This window comes from Patagioenas fasciata, unplaced genomic scaffold (assembly GCF_037038585.1).
Source record: "Patagioenas fasciata isolate bPatFas1 unplaced genomic scaffold, bPatFas1.hap1 Unplaced_1, whole genome shotgun sequence".
Lineage (NCBI taxonomy): Eukaryota > Metazoa > Chordata > Aves > Columbiformes > Columbidae > Patagioenas > Patagioenas fasciata.
The window spans coordinates 3,498,609-3,519,698 of NW_027288510.1; the positions used below are offsets into that span (position 1 = coordinate 3,498,609).

General features: G+C 48.7%; 1 protein-coding gene and 1 long non-coding RNA gene across 2 annotated transcripts in view; both read left to right on the forward strand.

Moving 5' to 3' along the window:
- Positions 1 to 15,666, forward strand: part of LOC139826703 (dynein axonemal heavy chain 9-like) — a 45,561-nt gene extending 29,895 nt beyond the window's left edge. Inside the window, exons 18-25 of the mRNA XM_071803110.1 lie at positions 1,598 to 1,820; positions 4,088 to 4,254; positions 4,621 to 5,491; positions 8,522 to 8,652; positions 9,764 to 9,890; positions 13,284 to 13,436; positions 14,648 to 14,772; positions 15,404 to 15,666. Coding sequence (XP_071659211.1) covers positions 1,598 to 1,820; positions 4,088 to 4,254; positions 4,621 to 5,491; positions 8,522 to 8,652; positions 9,764 to 9,890; positions 13,284 to 13,436; positions 14,648 to 14,772; positions 15,404 to 15,491 — 1,885 coding nt within the window. The 3' untranslated portion in view covers positions 15,492 to 15,666. The remainder of the gene's footprint in view (positions 1 to 1,597; positions 1,821 to 4,087; positions 4,255 to 4,620; positions 5,492 to 8,521; positions 8,653 to 9,763; positions 9,891 to 13,283; positions 13,437 to 14,647; positions 14,773 to 15,403) is intronic.
- A 178-nt stretch (positions 15,667 to 15,844) lies between these two features.
- On the forward strand, positions 15,845 to 19,652 carry LOC139826705 (uncharacterized). Its single transcript, XR_011736859.1, has 4 exons — positions 15,845 to 15,973; positions 16,734 to 16,894; positions 17,927 to 18,083; positions 19,486 to 19,652. It is a non-coding gene; the product is annotated as an uncharacterized lncRNA (long non-coding RNA).
- Positions 19,653 to 21,090: the final 1,438 nt, after the last annotated feature.

Sequence of the window (21,090 nt, forward strand, 5' to 3'; positions counted from 1 at the left end):
TTGCTCCGTTTCTAAATGCAGTGCTCTTTTGAGTGCACTCTTTGTAAAAAAAGTAATTTGGGTTGCCTGGCATGAGCAGTCATGGGGAGGCAGTTTCAAGGTTACAAAAAGGAGGAGCTTTGGATGTAAGTTTTGAATTAACATGTGTTCCCTGCTCTGAATAGCTGCTCAGCCGCCTGGTCTCTGCAGGATGATGTGTTAGGTGATTTATTTGAGTAGTAGCAGCTGAAGGATGCCACAGGGCTTGGATGCTTACGAAGAAATATTTACAGACATATGTACTAGTGAAGGCTGCTGCGTGTGGTGGCTGCTGTGATCTCTTGTGTTCTTTTCAGCACGATAATTCCTGTGCAAAGAGGTTTTTGCATAGGTTAGAACAGGCATTTAGGAGTTCTTATTAAGAGCTCCTGACTCAGCAGTTTAGTCTTTAATAGGTGAAGTGTTTAGGGCTATGTTCTGGTCCAGCAGCATCCACAGAATTTAAGCGGGCACTTCAAAAGTAAGCGTTTTGAGAAGGGAAGAATGGAAAGGACCAAAGATCCAGGAGCCCATCAAGCTCTGCTAACAGTGTCCAGCAGCTGGTGAGATCAAGAAGCAGGTAGGGAAACTTCCCCCAAATAGTCTCCTTGTCTCTAACCATTCATACCTGAGGACTTTGAGAGTCATGGGTTGTACCTTTGTATCTAAAGACCTGGATGGATTTTTTTTTCTCCCACAAATGTTCGGTTGCTTTTCTGAACCGCTGTGAATTTTTAACATCTGCATCCTTCTGCAGCAGAGACTTACCCTCTGAAATAAGGCAGCGTGCGAAGAAGAATCCCTGTTTGTTGTAGCTTTACAACCTACCAGGTTCATTTGTTGAATTCTTGTATTGGAAGAGATGACATGAAAACTGTCCTTTCAAATTCACTCTCTTCAGACCACAGACCCGAGCTCACAGGTCTCCCTTATAGAATCATAGGATAGAGTCATAGAATCTGTTTGGTTGGAAGAGACCATCAAGATCACAGAGTCCAACCATAACCTAACTCTGGCACTACCCCATGTCCCTGAGAACCTCATCTATATGTCTATCCAACCCCTCCAGGGATGGTGACTCCACCACTGCCCAGGGCAGCCTGTTCCAAGGCCCGACAGCCATTTCTGTGAATAATTTTTTTCCTAATACCCAATCTGAACCTCCCCTGGAGAAATTTGAGGCCATTTTATCTTATCACTTGCTACCTGAGAGAAGAGACCAACCCCCTCCATGCTCCAACCTCCTTTCAGACAGTTGCAGAGATCAGGTCTCCCCTCATCTCCTGTTCTCCAGGCTGAACAGCCCCAGCTCCCTCAGCTGCTCCTCGTAAGACTTGTGCTCCTCAAATGCCTTTTCTCCAACCTGTGAAGTCCCAACCCATTTATCCGTTCCTCACAGGAAGCTGTACCACATCTATGGATCCCTGTGAGCATGAACTGTGGTTCTGATGCCCTCAGCATGTTGCCATGTGATGGGCAGAGTTAGCCAGGCCTTTCCCTCTCCGTGCCAGTCCAGCTGCCTGGATGATTCCGGTAGGAACTGCTCTCATTTGGTGCTTTCCTGTTTTGTGTTCTACAGCTTGTCTGACCTGGACGAGTTCATAAAAACTGCTGACAAAGGTTTGAGCAAAAAGGTTGAAAAAGGCGATTATGATGGTTTGGTGGAGATCATGGGGCATCTCCTGGCCGTTAAGGAAAGGCACAGTGTCACCGATGCCGTGTTCGAGCCCCTGAAGCAAACCGTCGAACTGCTGAAGACGTATGAGCAAGAGCTGCCGGAGGAAGTCTATAAGCAACTGGAGGTGGGTGAAAAGCTGCGGTGGACACGGCGGTTTGCCAAGTAGCCAGCGTCAAAGAGTATGAGCTTAAGAGCATTGCAGGAGTATTTAAAGCCCCACTCCCTGTCATTAGAGGGCCTCAGTGGATAGTATTTTACTATTGTGGGATGTGCCTTAATAGCTCTAAATTTTGGAGTTATATTGAGGTTTTTCTTTTAAAGCAGAGATTAAGCCTTTTGTTATGTATGAAAAACATAGAATTGCCTGCTCCAACTCTCAGCGATTACTCTTGAAAAAAAATAATGCATTTTCAAATACATCTGTTAATTAGTTTGAATTATAATTATTTTTAAATAAGCCAGTTCTTGGCAACTGTGGAGATGGGAAGGATAATGTTGGCAGAGGAGTCGCCTTCTCATAGGACTTCAGTCCTCCACTAGGTCTATAACACCCAATCTGCTTGACCCAAAGGACATCACTGGGAGCACGTTATGAAAGTATTTCAGCACCTTTCCACATCTGGCCCTGATGAATCAATTTTTCTTTGGGGAATTCTTCTCATTTCTGGACAGGGGACCATGAGGTGACGGTTGGAAAAGCCTGTGGGATGCCCAGCCAGCCTTGGGGAACTGGCAGCAGTCACCATGTTACGGTGGAGGAGCGTGTGGCTACATACTGATGGATACCCCTTAGTCACGGGGCGTTGTGTGCAGAGGGCTCTGTGTAGGACACCAGGTTTAAGGCAGAGCTTTTTGGGGAGAAGTTCCTCCCTCTGCTGCAGGCTTGGATGGGACCTGAGCGGGGTTCAGCAATCCCCCAGTTTTCTGCTGGTGCAGCCGTGATCCACGGATGGTTGTATCACCAAATCTGACACGGGTAAGGGTCCTAAAGATAACTAGATTCCTACAGACACCCTGAAAAACAGAAGAGCTGCATTAAATGAATGTTTTGGCTGCTACAGCAGCTTCAGTTCAGCATAAAAAATGGTGCTATGGGGAACCCAGCTCTGCTGATTCCTCTGCCCAAGAGCTGCTTGCTTGGTGCCTGTTTGTGCGTGTAGATTTGAACAACTGATTTATTTTTCTGACAGAAGAAATGAGGTATGCAGGGCAGCCATTCAGATGGAGGAGATAACAAAACAGTTTCGTTCTTTCTGGCAAGTGACAGCAACACATAGTTGAATAATTCATTCACTGCTGTACACAGTAGGAAAACCAAAGTAAGTTCCTCCAGGTACCGCTCCCTCCATGGCCATGAAGATGGATGGGCTGGAGCTGATAGTTTGTATGAGAAGGACAAGGAAGCAGCTCCATGTGTGCCCTGCTATGGTCATGGATAGTGATTTCTACAGAGACTGGAACATGAAGTGCCAGAAAGAGACCCCTCAGGAGGGACTGGCCCTGCTCTGGCCGCCTCTGCTGCCTCCAGGTTATTTCGCTTCTTTGCATAGTGTTGGTGCATCTCCATTAGTCTTCTCAACTATGTGCACTGGGATGAAAAGAAGCCCAAAGTCTTTCCTGTAGGCTGGCACAGTACCTGGGGAAGTGGGAGAGCAAAGCTGTGGGACTTGAGGACAGCAGAGCCCTGGCTGGTGTCACTGTCTGGGGTGAGGATTTGGCTCGAGAAGTCTAGTGAGAAGAGAAGAAATCAAATCTCTTTCTAAATAAAATCCCAGGTGCAAAGGGTGGATTGTTAGCAGTGCTGTGCACCAGCAGCTTGGATGCAGTCCTGAGAAAGAAACTGTCTTATTTAGTACTAATATTATACAGGCAGGCTGGAGGGATTTGCCCCAGAAAGCTCTGTAGAAGTCCTTCTGGCATAATATCTTCTGCTCTAAGAGCTGGCTGGAAATTTCCCAGGCTCTGTTTCTTAATTAGCTCTGGGAAGCCGGACGATCTGATGAACTTGCATCCTCAGCCCACCCTCCTGCCTCCAGCCAGCTCTGGGTCCCGCTGGGCTCGGTGTCAGGAGAACTGTGCTCTCTCAACCACCGAGCCATCCTGGGAGCCCAGGATCTGGTCTGGGACCCTTCTTCTGAAGTTATTTAACATGTTTTTGCAATCAGAGCAGTCAGTTTTAAAGTCTCAGTCTTCATTCGTCTTCAAAATTGTGGATAACTGATAAGTTTTATCCCAAATTGTGTTTAGCTTTTGCATCACAACAAAACTTCCTAGCAGTTTTAGGCATGGAATCTGTTGCTTTTCCTGTTCTGTGATTGTCCATAAACAGATCAGTCACATCTTATATCAAATAGCAAATACTGCCTACCGTCATTTAAATTTTGCTTGCAGGAGCTGCCAGAAAAATGGAACAATATAAAGAAGCTGGCGATAGCTGTGAAGCAGCATGTGGCTCCTCTGCAGGCGAACGAAATGACAGTTGTGCGCAAGAGCTGTGCGGCGTTTGATGTTGAGCAACACAGATTCAGAGAGCGATTTCGGAAAGAAGCACCATTCAGGTACAGTGAAATTATAACATCAGAGAAGCCCTGAGGAAGAAAAGCTTCATGGGATCATCTCGGAGTGTCCTGAGGATGTGTTCTTGAACCCTTGCATACATTTCCTACCTGCTCACGGTGTTGTATCTGTTATGCCCTGGGTGTTTTGTCCCTGCAAACACTGTAAGGTGTTAGCAAGAGATTCAATCTGGATGCTGAGTGCACAATATTGCTTAAAGGGGTTGTCAGCAGTGCCATGTGGCTGCACCATCAATGGGTACTATAGATGTATCATGTCTGCTTTGTGTCTCAGAGGCACCATTTGTTTTATGTTTTCTTTAGAAGTTGTTACAATATCACTTATGAAGAATAAACGTTTCTTTCTAGGTTTGACACCAAAAAGCCTTATCAACTGCTGGATACAAAGCACATTGAGATTAAACAAATGGAGTCAGCCATGACCTCGATTTATGAATCAGCTGGTCTGTTTGAAGTCATAGTGCCAGACTATAAACAACTGAAGCAGTGCCGAAAGGAGCTGTGTCTTCTCAAAGAGCTCTGGGATATGATCTCCCTTGTGGGCACTTGCCTTGATGACTGGCAGACCACCAAATGGGCGGATATTAACGTGGAAAACATGGATCTGGAGTGTAAAAAGTTTGCAAGAGAGATTCGGAATTTGGATAAGGAGGTGAGGGCGTGGGATGCTTTCACTGGGCTGGACAGCAAGGTGAAGAACATGCTGACGGCCCTGAAAGCTGTGGCAGAACTTCAAAATCCCGCCATTAGGGAAAGGCACTGGAATCAGCTGATGCAGGTGACGGGTGTGAGGTTTGTGATGGACTCGGACACCACGCTGGCTGACCTCCTGAAGCTCAACCTCCATAACTTTGAGGATGAGGTTCGTGGCATTGTGGACAAAGCGGTACGAGAAATGAGTATGGAGAAAGTCCTGAAGGAGCTAAAAATGAGTTGGAGCACCATGGAGTTTCAGTATGAGCCTCACCCCCGGACGAACATCCCGTTGCTGAAGTCAGACGAGGAACTCATAGAAACTTTAGAAGACAACCAGGTGCAGCTGCAGAATTTAATGACATCCAAATGTATTGCTTTCTTCTTGGAGGAAGTGTCCATATGGCAGAGGAAGCTGTCCACAACAGATTCCGTCATTTCTCTCTGGTTCGAAGTGCAGCGTACGTGGTCTCACTTGGAGAGCATATTCATAGGCTCAGAAGATATACGGGCACAGCTTCCTAAGGTATGAAATCCCAAATCCTATTTTTCCTGTGTGGAAAGCGTTGAAGAAGAGCCTCCATTACACAGAAGAAGGTTGTCTATATTGCCGTGTTCCCCCAAGCAGGACTGTTCTCTTGCTGCATTGCTTTCTTGGAGGCTCCCTTAATGCTACAGCAGTTTCCCCAGTGTTGCCCCAGGATGTTTTTGTACTGTTGGTTGTGCCTGAACCCTGCTGAGAAACTGTTTTTCCTCCCCTCCACCATTGCACAGCAGATGCAGAGTTCCTGGAGGCTGAGCAGGAGGCTGCTGGCTTCCTTCAGTGGTACAGGCATGTTCCCTCTTTCCTTGGAGGGGAGAAGACGGAGATAATTACTCAGATGGTGCAAATTGTCAAATCAGAGCTGGACCAGGCAGCTTTGCAGTATCCGCTTCCCTGCCTCCAGTGCTGGTGCAGCGGGAGAGCAGCTCTTCTCCCACTTCAGCTTCAGAAAATTGAGCAGAGTTGTCATTGATGCCCTCCTCAGGGTTGTGACCTCCTCAGGGCTGTCTTTGAGTCCAGCTTCCAGTCTTATTCCCTATTCTCTTGATTATTTAGAAAATCTTCCAAGCTTGTTCCTGGCCCCGCTGGACCACTCGCAGCCCTGTGGAGGAACCTGCCTTTCACTCACGAGTGACCCACAGTTGGCTGTGTGACCCCCGTCCCTGTTCACGAGCAGCATCGCTGACAGCACCACTGTGGGACGAACACCCACGAGGGGATGTGCGCAGCCCATTGACCCCTGGACAACACACTGTTCTGTCTCCAACCCTGCACTCTGCTCTGCTTGGACTGTTCCTCCATCTGCTTCAGAGAGCACGCTGTGCTGAGTGTCCTGGGGGCAGTTTTTGGCCCCTCACACCAAGAAAGCCCTTGTGGTGCTGGAGCAAGTTGAGAGAAGGGAATGGAGCTGGTGAGGGGCTGGAGCACAAGTGTGATGGGAGCGGCTGAGGGACCTGGGGGATTCAGCTGGAGAACAGGAGGTGAGGGGAGACCTTCTGATCTCTGAACTGCCTGAAGGGAGCTTGGAGCCAGGGGGGGTCGGGCTCTGCTCCCCAGGAACAAGCGCCAGGAGCAGAGGAAATGGCCTCAAGTTGCGCCAGGGGAGGCTGAGGTTGGATCTGGGGAACAATTTCTTCCCCAAAGGGCTGTGGGGCATTGGAACAGGCTGCCCAGGGCAGTGCTGGAGTCACCAGCCCTGGAAGATGTATAGATGAGGAACATGGTTTAGTACTAGATTTAGGTTATGGTTGGACTCAGTGATCTCAATGGTCTCCTCCAGCTAAATGATTCTATGATTCTGGGCACACCTCTCTCACTGGGCAGTATATACAGGTGCTGATAACCAGTGCCCTGAGGCTGTACCATGTGCCAGCAAGCTCTTAATATCCAGGAGCTATCTAATGTCATGTATGAAATTGCATCATGATTTACATTTGCATCCTGCTGGGCAGCTGTCTGCATCTCAGTAGCTGTCTGGCAGTGGTATGAACCATAGAACCATAGGATGTCCTGACTTGGAAGGACCCATCAGGATTGTCAAGTCCAACTCCTGTCCCTGCACAGGACACCCCACAATTCACCCCATGTGTCTGAGGACGTTGTCCAGTCTCTCCTTGAACACTGTCAGGTTGGGGCTGTGACCCCTCCCTGGGAGCCTGTTCAGTGTCCAGCACCTCTGGGTGAAGAACCTTTTCCTCATGTCCCACTGCCCTCCCTGGCACATCTTCTGCCATTCCCTGGGTTCTGTCACTGTCACAGAGAAGAGCTCAGCCCTGCCCCTCCTGCTCCTGCTGAGGAACCTGCAGCCCCATGAGCTCTGCCCTCAGTCTCCTCTGCTCCAGCTGAGCAAACCCAGGGACTTCAGCCGCTCCTCATACGGTTTCCCCTCCGAACCCTTCACCAAGTTCATGTCCCTCCTCTGGACACCCTCCAGTAGCTTTATCTCCTTTTCTCCTGTGTCCCCAGCCCTGCACACAGTGAATGCTGCAGGTGAGGCCGCCCCAGCGCAGAGCAGAGCGGGACAATCCCCTCCCTGCCCGGCTGGCCGTGCTGTGCTGGATGCACCAGGACACGGGGCCCTCTTGGCTCCAGGGACACAGGTGGCTCAGTCAGCAGCTTCTCTTCCGTAAAAGAAAGACTGAAGCTCAAAGTCTCTGTAGCTGAGCACCCTCAGGATGCATCCAGGGCTGGGGGGATGTGCTGACAGGCTGTGGGATGCTCACCTGGAGCTGGATCTGTGGCGTGAGTGTAGGGAGGGCTCAACCTTCCAGATGGAGCCTTGCTCCTGGGGCTGAACACAGGGTAGCGTGGAAGTGTTACCTGGACTGCTTGGAACACTTGTTCAGTGTCCCGCCTCACTTAGGAGGCCTGACCTGGGAAGAAGGGAGGAGCAGAGATGTTTTGAACATAGCTTGCTTTATTCTTCAGTGTTTAGCTCCAGAAATTCAGAGTCCCTGTTAGATATGGAGCATAATTGTTGATGTGGGCCTCCGGTGCTGACGTGGGGTTTCCATACCCTCATTGAAGGCAAGGAAGGGCTCTCCTCTACAAGAGTCATCATACCCGTTTTGTGGATGGGTGTTGGGATTCCTGTGCTGTAGCAGGAGGGGAGGAGTGCACTCACATGAGGCTGGTAGCCTTTCCACGGTGTGGGAGCATCTCCTGCTGCTGCAGCCAGGGAAACTTGGTACTTCACCTGGACATGGGAGAGAGAGATTTATGAGGTTTTCCAAGGGGAATTAAATCCCATGAAAATGGTTGGTCCTAGACATTGCCTCCTGCATGGAGCACTTTATCCACAACCCCTTTGGGATACAGTGACAAGAAGGCAAGTGCCTGTTTGCAGACTAGTTTCAGGCAAGTCAGTGGAAGAGCCATTCTGGAATGGTGGAGGGGTCCCTGTCTGCACTGGACAGAAGGTTTTCCCCTCAACCCAAAGACAGCACCCAGAGGATGGAGACCTTTAGCACAAAATCCATGTTTTACCATGAACATGTTTGTGTTGCTTTTTAGGACTCCAAACGCTTTGAAGGGATTGATGCGGACTTTAAAGAACTGGCCTATGAAACTCAGAAAACCCCAAATGTGGTTGAGGCCACCAATAAACCAGGTCTGTCCCAACAACTGGAGGACATTCAGAGTAGGTAGGTACAACTTCAGTCCCAGGATTTTGTCAGAGACTGGGATCAGCTCTAATAAGTTGGTTTAACCTGTGCTCCAAGGCTTTCCTTCTGGACTGTGCGTTCTTTGCATTCACACATTGAGTCTTTTTATTCATGATCCATCACCCTGAAGCCCCCAAGGTGGATTCTGGCTTTGCGTATGTGCAAACTCTTATCTTGAATATTGATTTGCACACATACAAAGCTAGGCACTCAGTTGGTTTTAATAACATGTGGCCTCACTGCCACCCCAAATTTGGTGTCTTAAATATCTATTTAGCAGTCCAAGCAGGGATATCTGCAGCAGAGCTGATCCCATGTGCTTTAATTAACAGAATTATCTTTGTGTGTGTACCCTTCACAGATGGTATAACTAAACTCCCTGAGAAAGACCTTAATGTCCAGAGATGGATACAGTTCTCACCTAACATATGAGCTACTCTACCTGGAACACACCTAACAAGTTAACGTGATAGCTGTTGTGTCAGTAATAACTATCCATTTAAAATAGAGATCTAATTTTACTTCCTAAACAGATAAGGCCCGTGTTCCCCACAGAGGACTAACTGCATGTTATTTATGAACTTTGAAAGCTCAGCAGCAGTTTAACATGTAAACACTGAGAGATTCATTTTAGAACGGAGCAAACAAGTTTCTTTTCAGGCTTCACAAGCACAAAAAGCTGAGTAGGTTTGAATCAGACTTTAAAATGTGCTCGTTAGAATAAAAGCAGTTTTGGAAACTTTCATCCTAGTGTGAAATCACCTGTGGCAGTTGAGAGCTTGTCTAAAACAGTAAGTCAGACTGCAAAGCCTTTCTAGCCTCTTCTTCCACCTGTGTTTCTGCTTTTTGGTGAGGATTCTCTGACTCTTTGTCTGTTTGACCCTTGGGAGTGGAGAGAGATCTATGAGTTACTATGTGCTTTGTTATCTATTTGGAAAATGCTGTAAAGGACCAGCCTGCAGGCTCAGCTCATGTCTGGCATTTCCCCATGGGAGGGGAGAATCTGCTCGATAACCCAAACTGTAGCACGACACATTAAAGGATATTCACCCGCCTGTCCTGGGCTCTATTTTTCTGCTCTTCTCCCCAGGTTGTCCCTGTGTGAGAAGGCTTTGGCTGAATATTTGGACATGAAAAGATTGGCCTTTCCCAGATTTTACTTTGTTTCTTCAGCAGATTTATTGGATATTCTTTCCAATGGCACCAACCCACAGCTGGTAAGCCTTGCACTATGTCACCTTCACATTTTCCAGCTGTCAGTAATGTCAGGGTGGAAGATGCTGTCTAGGGACTCAGCTGTAGCTTATCCTTTCTTGAGTGCCTTTTCTCCCACCCTCACTTGGATTAACAATAACTCTTTCACTGCTGGCCTTCATCTGTCGTCTCTGAAAGGCAATGCGCACACTGTATGTTGTCCCATCTGTCCCTGGTGATGCTTGCAGATGGTTCTGAAAGCACTGCACAGAGCAGAGCTATGTTCTTGATACCATAAAAACAGTGGGTTTGTTTCTGCTGGGATACAGTGAGGTTGGGGGAAACCATTTCTTGAGGATCTCAGCCAAAACTTGTTGCTGAGCTTGGTTCCCCAAGCTGGGATGCCAGCAAACAGCATCTGTTGTTGAAAGAGCCACAGACCGATCATTCAAATGTGACAGTGTTGACAACCGAGGGCTTGGAGACGTCTCTGTTTTTAGGCAGAGGAGACATCTGCTAGTCAGCCACTTCTTCCTTCCCCCATGCAAAGGTCTTTGGGATGGCCTGTTTACAGGGGAAGAGCAGAACACAGCCTGGAAGAGGTAAGACAGCTGGTGGTCAGACAGTGGCTGTGGCCAAGGCAGGACTTCCTTGGGTTGCCACCCACCCCTGCACAGCTCTGCTTGGCCTTGTTTGGGATGCATCTTTTATTCAGAGGTTGGTGCATAAAACCAGTCAAAACGTTCACAGCAAAAGGCGAGTGTTGGATGATGAACAAAGTCCTAATTCTGTCTTTTGGTAGCGAGTATTTTCACTTTCTTCAGGCTTTCCACCATTTTCAGTATTGATGTGAGCACAGGAATGGAGCAGGTTTGCATGTGTATTTGGAAATGCTGTTGTTTACCTCTAACCTTTAACGCTGCTTCTATCTGTGTCTGCTGCTGGGTGATTTCAGCCCACAGAGTATCATAAATACATAGTTGATTGATATTTAAAATGAAGAGGGAAAAAAAAACACAGGAAGCAAAGATACTGTGTTGAAATGCTCTGTTGAGTAAGAAGAAATTCCTGGTGTTTTCTGTTATTCAAAAGTATTTGCAGTAAAATCAAAGTAAATGTCAAGCAGTATCATACGTAGATACACTCTCAGCCTTCCCAATGTAGTTTCAAAGTCTGATGATTCCTAAAGGAGGATTAAATACACAATGACATTATCCTCGTGAACTGGGTGCTGAACTCGTGCAGATTCAGGTGCGTTCGGGCTCTGGCAGCAGGATCGCAGCAAGTGCTGGGGTTGTGTCTGAACCCTCCAGACTGGACAGGGTCTGGGAAGGGGCAGCTGGGGATTTGTGACCAGAAGCTTCTACATGTAAGAAAAAGTTTCTACGGTTTACTTACGGTTTGAAAAGAGATAAGCTTATGGCCTCAAGATACGCTTAATGGCCTCAAGTTGTGCCAGGGGAGGTTCAGATTGGATATTGTAAAAAAATTCTTCCCAGAAAGGGCTGTGGGGCATGGGAACAGGCTGCCCAGGGCAGTGCTGGAGTCACCGTCCCTGGAGGGGTTTAAAAGACATTTAGACGAGGTTCTTAGGGACATGGATTAGTGCCAGAGCTAGGGTATGGCTGGACTTGATCCTGAGGGTTTCTTCCACCCAAAATGATTCTGTGATCTGGGGGGATGCTGAGTGCCCTGTGCTTCTCAGAGTCACTTAGCACCTCCCAGGGTTTGGCCCTGCTTGTATGTGTGTGAGAAGCTGCGTCCACTTGCAGCACAGCTCATGAGAGGGAGGGTTGTAGTTCTTTGTGAGTCAGTGAGTCAGAATTAGATGGACAAATCCACCTCCACCCTTCCTTCTCTGAAAGCATCAGAGCATTGGGCATCTCACGCAGAATCCCAGAATGTCAGGGTTGGAAGGGACCTGGAAAGCTCATCCAGTGCAATCCCCCCATGGAGCAGGAACACCCAGCTGAGGTTCCACAGGAAGGGGTCCAGGGGGTTTGAATGTCTGCAGAGAAGGAGACTCCACAACCTCCCTGGGCAGCCTGGGCCAGGCTCTGCCACCCTCACTGAGAAGAAGTTTCTTCTCAAATTTAAGTGAAACCTCCTGTGTTCCAGTTTGAACCCATTCCCCCTTGTCCTATCACTGGTTGTCACCGAGGAGAGCCTGGCTCCATTCTCCTGACACTCCCCCTTTATATATCTGTAAACATGAATGAGTCCCCCCTCAGTCTCCTCTTCTCCAGCTCCAGAGCCCCAGCTCCCTCAGCCTTTCCTCACACGGGAGATGCTCCACTCCCTTCAGCATCTTGGTGGCTGCGCTGGACTCTCTGCAGCAGTTCCCTGTCCTTCTGGAGCTGAGGGGCCACAACTGGACACAATATTCCAGGTGTGGTCTCCCCAGGGCAGAGCAGAGGGGCAGGAGAACCTCTCTGACCTACTGACCACCCCCTTCTAACCCACCCCAGGTACCATTGGCCTTCCTGGCCACAAGGGCCCAGTGCTGGCTCATGGTCACCCTGCTGTTCCCAGGACCCCCAGGTCCCTTTCCCTCATTTCTCATCTCCCCTATGGGAGTTTTTCTACCTCTCTGCTGTAATTGAGAGAGGCAGCTCCTGTCTGGGACTGCTTTGGGAGCTTCCCCTTTCTGTGGGGACGTCAATCCTAGGAGAATCTCACCTTCATTGGCGTGGGGCGCGCAGTGATGCAGTTGTGTGTTACGCAGTGGTCTGGAAGAAGTGCTGGTGACCTGCTCAGCTCCCAGCAGGCAGATGCTGATGTTGAGAGCCCACAGCATCTCCCTGTTGGCTTTGCAGACTCAGATGGAGGTGAACAGGAAAGAACTGAATTATTCTTTTCCTTCTGGAAGAGTGCTTTTGGTGAACATGGTTGTTCTATAGGAGGTCTGGGCTGTTTATCATAGGTCTTAGGCAGAAATAAAGATCTTTCTTCTCCATGAAAGAGAATTTAGGATATTTCACTAGCACAAAATCAGTTTCTAGTAGTGGAAAAACAGGAAAGTTCATAGTGAAGAAAACTCCACGTTGTGCTGAGAATAGGATGAGGTGGAGAAATGGCTACAGACTTCTCATCACTACATGTAGGGAAATTTGGGGTAGGAGTCATGAGGTGTTTCAATGTTTTCTATGCTTTTGCTCTGTATGGAAGATTTCCCAATGGAGAAACATGATTTATTAAGGCATGTCTGTTTTCTAAATTCCGTAGAAATAGGTGGAAGTATTACAAGAGACAGCAAGAGGCTTTTGTTGGCAGTATGTTGGCCACATTTGAGAAGATGTGGTGCTACCTAAATATCCAAGATATTTTGTTAACATGATTTTGCTTGTGACATGTATAGTGATCTTCATTCCGCTCGTCCTATCTCGGTTGCTTTATTTATACAACCCGTTTTGCAGGTGCAACGTCATCTTTCCAAACTCTTTGACAGCTTGGCCAGGATGAAATTCCAGCTGGACTCTGAGCAAAAGCCAACCAAGGTTGGCCTGGGAATGTACAGTAGAGAGGAGGAGTACGTCAGCTTCAGCGAGCCCTGGGACTGCAGTGGGCAGGTGAGAGGGAAGTCCTTGTCTATCAAAACTGTCCGGTGGAGTCTGCTCCCCTGCCCCTCGTGTGAGATCCCTTGCCAAGACGTCATAGAGCTTCACTGCTCTCCCCTGGTGCATGAGAAAAGCTGGAAGAGGTGGTGATTTAGTACCTCCTTACACCACAACCTTTCGTGTCACTCTGGATAGGTCCTCACTAAGGGGGGACGTGGATGTCGCAGTCCACTGTGAGAGAAAGAGCTGTGCCATTTTTCTGACTAGGTTTTTAATTTGATTTTTTCTAAGACCTTTTGAAGGTTAGTCTTAAAGCTTGCTGCAAATATCCTCGGTGAGGGAGGGGATGCAGACTGAAAAGAGACTAAGCTATTCCATAGTACCTCTGCACGGGTGTGTTTGGCAGGAGAAGGCCTTTTACCTGTTTCTCAAGTCTTCATTATTTCATACCACGAGTGAAAGTATGAAATGTAAGAATCAAGCTACTGCTCAGCTTATCTATCCTGGTAGTTTCACCTTTCTGCACGGTCTATTACAGGAAGCTAAAGTACGTAATACCGGCTACTGAGCTCCCCAGCAATGGAGCTTGCTGCGTTCAGTCTGTCTTCTTGTTGAGGGCTTTGCCTGTGAAATATGAAATTCAGCAGGAATTGTGTTCCCAAGTTTGGCAGCATCTTTCTTCTGCTGCTGGCAGACTGCCCACATCCCACCAGGGATTCTGTCATGGCCTGGAGGTGGAACACACCTGACCAAATTATTCATTGACGGAGTTCATTTTGGTTCCTCCTGTAGCTAGAGTTCAAGAAAAAAATCTGTCTTCTGTTCTTGGTGTCTGGAAGTAGATGCTAATCCTACAGTACCAGAATTAGCCAAATCTACCCAGTCTGAAGGAGGCTGTGAGGTTTGGTTAACTCATAGAATGTCCTGAGCTGGAAGGGACCCACCAGGATCATGGAGTCCAAGTCCTGTCCCTGCAGTGACAACCCCACAGGTCACCCCGTGTGTCTGAGGACGTTGTCCAGTCTCTCCTTGAACACTGTCAGGTTGGGGCTGTGACCCCTCCCTGGGAGCCTGTTCAGTGTCCAGCACCTCTGGGTGAAGAACCTTTCCCTCATGTCCAGTCTAAAGAGAACTGAGATGCTTGCCTCATTTCCTATCTTCACTAATTACCAAAGGCACTTAAGAAGAGCAAATGTGTTACTGGGATTTAATCTCTTTTCCAGGTTGAAGTCTGGCTCAGTCATGTACTAGACAGCATGAGGGCTACTGTGAGAGATGAGATGACAGAAGCCGTCATGGCTTATGAGAAAAACCAAGGGAACAATGGCTCTTTGACTATCCTGCCCAGGTATCTGCCACTGCTTCTTATCACCACTCAGGCTGGCTCGTGGAAAGGTAGCTCTTGGGTTCCCCATCAGTCCTGCCCTTCCCTTCTTTCAGCAGCTGTGGACAGGCATGTTTCTGGCCTCCACCTTGCTATCCAGGAGAGAGGGAAGATGAGTTGTCCTTTATCCTGGCGGTCTCCTGATGGAGTTTTCAGGCTGAGCTCCATGCTCTGGTTGGGGCTCTTGGTTGGGTGACAGAGCCCAGGGGCTTGGGCAGTGCAGTCTGTACAGCCAGAGCAGTGAGAGGTGCAGCAGGAAGGCAAAGTGGTGAGGCCTGATAAGAGTGAAGAGCCCCTCAGATGCACCTCTGACAACCTCGTGGTCTCCAACTCTTCCTCCTCTGCTGTGTCAGGCATGTGAAAGGTGCTGATTTACTTATAACTAGCTGCTAAATGTGTCTATCACTGATATGGTGTTTTAAATGAATGTCATGGAGCAGATCCTTGTTGTACTGTCTGCTGTGACTACTGTATGAAAAAATACTTAATTTCATGTCACGGATGTTTCATCCTTGATCTCCCTGTGGATCCGACACTCTTGAACATAAGGAAGCTTTGGTATTTTCCCTGATACTGAACCAGCCTATTTCCCTAGGTGGCGCTTTGCTGCACCCAGATCTGGTGGACAACCGAGGTTGGGATTGCCTTTGCCAGGGTGGAGGAAGGCTACGAGAATGCGATGAAGGAATAGCACAAGAAGCAAGTGACCCAGCTGAACACCCTCGTTACCATGCTGATCGGGCAGCTCTCCAAGGGCGACAGACAGAAAATCATGACCATTTGCACCATCGACGTGCATGCTCGGGATGTGGTGGCAAAGATGATAGCACAGAAGGTTGGTGTTGGCAGTTCAGCACAGTTCTGTGGGTGCTGGAGAGGGGGCTTCAGGGGGCCCAACCACTGGCCATTCAGATCACTGCCGGTCTCAGTGGGAGACGTATGACTAAATTTATTTCTACAATGTTTGTAGTAAGTGTGCAGAAAGCCCCTGTAAGCCTGCAGAGCTGTGCTGCGTCATGGCCCTGCAACACCAACTTGTAGTTGCTGCAGATTCACACCAGGAGTGAGAGCGCGGCACTGCGTCCTGGTGCCAAGACATGTGCTGGTGGATGATGGTGCTGTGTTGGGAGGCTGCTGGACTCAGTCTCAGTTTTGACTTTAGAAAGTAAGAAAAAGCATTCAAGCTTTGTTCTTTGTAGCGTCCTTTGTCTGGTGTGGGGCCACAGGGACTTATGTGGGACTCCCTTCTCCTGCAACACCTCTCCCACACTACTCCCCTGTCCCTGACACCATGCCAAGTGTTTAGCCTTGCAGGTGGGTGGGAAGATGCCCTGAATGTATTGGGTTGTGGCTCTTCCCTCATCTGTGTCATCTCAGAGGCAGCCAGGCTGCTCACAGGGTTTCTGTCTTCAAGGCTCAGCTGGGCTCAGTGGTGCCTCGGTCCAGCCTGGGGTGAAGTGATGCATCTGGACCTGCCTGCTGGTTGTGCAGAGAGCGCTGGCCATGCCTGTCTTTGTCCACCTGTCCCCAGTCTGTTTCCTTGGTGCTGTCTGCAACCTCTTCCTTGTCTAGATGGCCTCTGCTCCTTCTCTCACTCTGGTTGCGTTATGAGACCTTCTTCATGACTTGCTGCTTCTTAAATCTATTCAGGAGTCTTTTTGTAAGGCTCTTTCTCTTGGCCATTAATTTTTTCCTCTCCCACCAATGTGGTCACTAATTTGGTTCCTCCCCTTTACTGATGGGAGATGGGGAGGTGACATTTCTCACCGCATTGCAAGGAGGCGGCCTTCCTCACCACACCTGCCTTGCAGTGAGGACCAGTCATCCCCCATGAAAATTTTATAGCAGTCGCTATTTTGGCCCCCGAGCTGCATGTGTCTGGCATCCCCGGCCTTCCTGTGATGGTGTTTGTGGGTGTGTTGCAGGTGGACAATGCCCAGGCCTTCATTTGGCTGTCACAGCTCCGGCACAGATGGTCAGATGAGGAACGGCACTGCTTTGCCAACATCTGTGACGCCCAGTTCCTGTACTCCTATGAATACCTTGGCAATACCCCTCGGCTTGTGATCACTCCGCTGACCGACAGGTAAGTCCCTGGGATACAATGTCATAGCTGGGCTTTGCCACACAGGTAGAGAGAGAGATGCCAACCAAAGATGGATTTAGTTCAGACACCTGTATCCCTCTTGTTCTGTCTCCATGTCCCAGCACTCCAGTGGTCGAGCTCTAACTCTTATCTGGTTTTTGGTGGTACCCTCTGGGGAATTTGTACATCAGATCCCTGGGTGGGATTCAGCTCACACATTAAAACACTTGTGGGTGTCTTCCTGTGCACAAGATGTCCACAGTCCATAAAGCTGGTGAGTCTAGAGAGCTTTCGTCCCATCTTGAAGCAGACATCTACCTGGTTGCCTCAGTGGGGACACCTAGGGTTACTTGAGATACTCTGTGTTGTCCCACCTGGCTTCCAGCTGCCAATCCAGAAGTGTAAAAGTCTCCTATGGACCCCTTGTCATATCTCTCCACCCTATGTGACATTTCAGCAACCAAGAGCATCTCAGGTGGCTCTAGTCACCTGTGTTAGTCAGCTGCGTCAAGCCCCCAGGTATCATCAGGTTTTGTTGGCTATATTGACTACACCTCTGTGGCTTATACAGGTAGTATAGATACTCACATGTGGACACCACCCCAGTGTCCATCATCAACATGATGGAGAAACTTTGGGACTTGCTGCAGCTTTGAGTTGGGTTCACTCATAGGCCACCTGAGCAGGTTTCTGTCAGTGACAGGTCTTCCAGAAAAGCTGTCCTTTTCTCATACTGCCTGAGATGTGCCCAATATCCATGAGTTGTATGAGGATCCAGAGAGAACACAAGCTGGACATGAAGAGGTTTGGGCAGACCTTGGTGGAAGATGAGTATCTCTTGGAGAAAACAGAGCTGAGCAGAGGTGGTAATTAATGCCAAGAAGGCTTTCAGCTCAGACATGACCCCTGCTCACGTACAGCTTTTCAGAGGAGAGGCTCTGCTGAGTGCAATGCTCTAGTGCTATTGCCCTGCAGCCCACAGTTGACCTATTGGACATATTTCCTTTTTTCATTCATCATTCACTGTGAAAGATGTTACATCACCCTGACCCAGTCACTGCACCTGACCATGAGCGGAGCACCTGCAGGCCCTGCGGGCACTGGCAAGACGGAGACTACGAAAGATTTGGGGCGAGCCCTGGGCATCATGGTGTACGTGTTTAACTGCTCCGAGCAGATGGACTACAAGGTATGGCTCCCACCTCGGCTGCAGTGCGGTCACATGGGGCTGGGGATGCTCAGGGCCCGAGCAAACCTGAAGGATGAGAGTAATCCAATGGTACCTGGGGTGCATTAGGAGAGGTATGACCAGCAGGTCAAGGGAGGTTGTTCCTTCCGCTCTGCTCTGCCCTGGTGATGCCACATCTGGAGTTGTGTCCAGTTCTGGGCTCCCCAGTTTAAGAAGGAATAACTGCACAGAGTCCAGCAGTGGGCTACAAAGATGCTGAGGGGTCTGGAGCTTCTTTCTTGTGAGGAGAGACTGAGAGAGCTGGAGCTGTTGAGCTGGAGAAGAGAAGCTGAGAGGGATCTGATCAATGGGATCAATATCTCAGGGTGGGTGTCAGAGGATGGACCAGAGTCTGTTCAGTGGTGCCCAACGCCAGGGTGAGGGACAACGGGCACAGACTGAAACACAGGAGGCTCCATCTGAACATGAGCAGAAACTTGTTTGCTGGGAGGTGCCAGAGCCTGGCCCAGGCTGCCCAGAGCGGGTGTGGAGTCTCCTTCTGTGAGACATTGAAACCCGCCTGGACCCACCTGTGTGATCTGCTCTGTGACCCTGCGTGAGCAGGGCTTGGACTGGGGGATCTGCAGAGGTCCCTTCAGCCCCACCAGGCTGGGATTCTGTGATCACCTCTCTCCAAATCCCTGCTACACTCCTTTAAGCTGAATGCCTTTTCCTTCTCCTCCCGTTCCTTCTCTAAGATTTGCACAAGGTTCTTCAGGAGGCAGAGACCCGAACTATCTTCTCTGCCTCATTATGCATTTCCCTTCCTTTCTGGAGTTAGATTTCATGTGCAATTCTTCAAAAATGTTGGTCTGTTCAGTTGAGACCAAGGCTGTGCTGATAGTTGGACCCTGGTCGTTTCTTCTCGGCGTGCTCGCGGCCTGGCAGCCCCTGGCACGGGGAGGGACCTGTCCTGGTTTTCTCAGGATCCTCTCCCAGAATAAACCCAAAACATAGTGAACCTTCAGCCGCTACAGAGCACTGAATCATTAGGCTGAGTCTTGCTCTCTGCCAGTCTGGCACGGTACAGTGATTTTGGTAGCCTCGGATCATATTTCATTTAGCTTATGGGCTCTCCCAGGAAACGGGACCATCAGTAATTCAGCACAAGTGACCTTTAAATGAAACTGGTGCACAGATATATCGAGAAAGTGCAATTAGCAGATGAAGTGGCAAGCTGCGCAGAGCTATAAATATTATAATTGAGTTGTGCCTGCTGTTTCCATGCACTTTTCTAAATACCCACAATAGACTGTAAATTGCTATAAATAAACAGGCTGGGAAATAAAATCAATTTTTTGCTGGAGTTGATTCCATTTATGATTTCACTCCTGTAATCTTTGTTTTTGTTTTGTTTTTCCAGTCTTGTGGGAATATTTACAAAGGCCTTTCCCAGACGGGAGCCTGGGGCTGTTTTGATGAATTTAACAGGATCTCAGTTGAGGTCCTTTCTGTGGTTGCTGTACAGGTGAGTGGAGAAACACTCATAAATAAATACAAACAGAGCAGAGCCATTCTGCAGTCTTTGGAGCAAGGGTAAAAATGGCAATTGCATATTGCCGGTTTCAGTTCTGTGTATAGGCAGGTGTGGGATTAGATCTCAAGATTAATCACATGAATATCACAGCACTGCCAAGATGTCGCAGTTACGTGCTGCAAAGATATTTGTCACTTTTCTTGCCCCAGTTACAGCATTTGTGCCAAGACAATTCTTTGTAGCATCTTTTCCCAGACCACTACGCACCATGGCTCTGTACCTGTTCCTCCTCAGGAAAGCACTCGTGTCATTAATCTGCTGTGAGATAATTGCAGCACATCGTTTCAAGACAGAGAAGCTGCCTTGACTTGCGGCTGCTCAGTCTGCAATGTAGGGAATAATTTTCACAGAGGGGAAGAGGGGTGTTTGGGGCAGATCCGCTGGACTTCTGGGGGTTCCTTATCACCCCTGGTCAGGCACAGGTTGTGTGTCATACTCAGGAAATGGGAATACATTCAGGATTAATTTTCTTAACCTGTCTCCAAAACTGTATGGCTGTGGATTTAGTTCTGGTGTCTGTAACGACAGCTCTGCCAAGTGGCTTTGGAAGGTATTCCTGGCCAACTGGCACCATTCCTTGGAGGAATGTGTGCAGCCCCGTGGTGCTCCCAAAAGCCAGTGTCAGCTGGTGACACTCGGGAGCTGGAATCTGGGGCAGATCTGCGGCCCTGGCTGACGCGCTTGCCCAGGGTACCCTGACACCGTGGGATTAAACCTGGGACAGAGCTATTGGAGTGGTGCCCAGCGGTGTATCCGAGGGAAGCCCTGATGCCCTGAGACAGCAACTGTTTCTGATGCTAATAATGTCGGAGTGGTTCCCAAGGCGTGTGTCCAACACGTAAGGAACTGGCTGGAGGCAGAGGCGCTGAAGCGTTATTTTTGTTGACCCAGTCTCGGGATCACACACCTGTTCCAGGTGAGCCGTTCTGCATTTGCTGAGCACAAGCTTTGTCTTCAGTCAGATGGTGCCACCAGCTGTTCCTGATCTGGATCACAAAGAAATAGCTTGTCCTGGAGAAAAAAAGAAAAAAAAAAAAGAGTTCTTGTCACAATTCACTGGAAGAGAGGCTTTTTTTTAATGTTTGCCTGATGTTTTTTCATGAAGACCAGCGTCTCCCGAGGTATTTTCACATGTAGAGGAGAGCAATAGTTTTGTGGAGTTTTCATTTGCTCTGCAGTGCTGCTGCTCTATTCCCAGCCTTCGTGGTCTTCTTAACATTCATTATTTACTCCCCTTGAGACTCTGTATCCTCTCTCTCCTTGATTTTACCAACATTTTGTTCTGTCATTCAATGTCATTCTGTGCTTGTTCTCCCCTCAGTCTCACTAAAGCCATGACCCAGCGTTTAATGCATCTTGATTGCCCTGATATACTTTGAGCCACAAAAAAATATTTATAAGGATTTCCTAGGCATATTCAGGTGGTTTTCT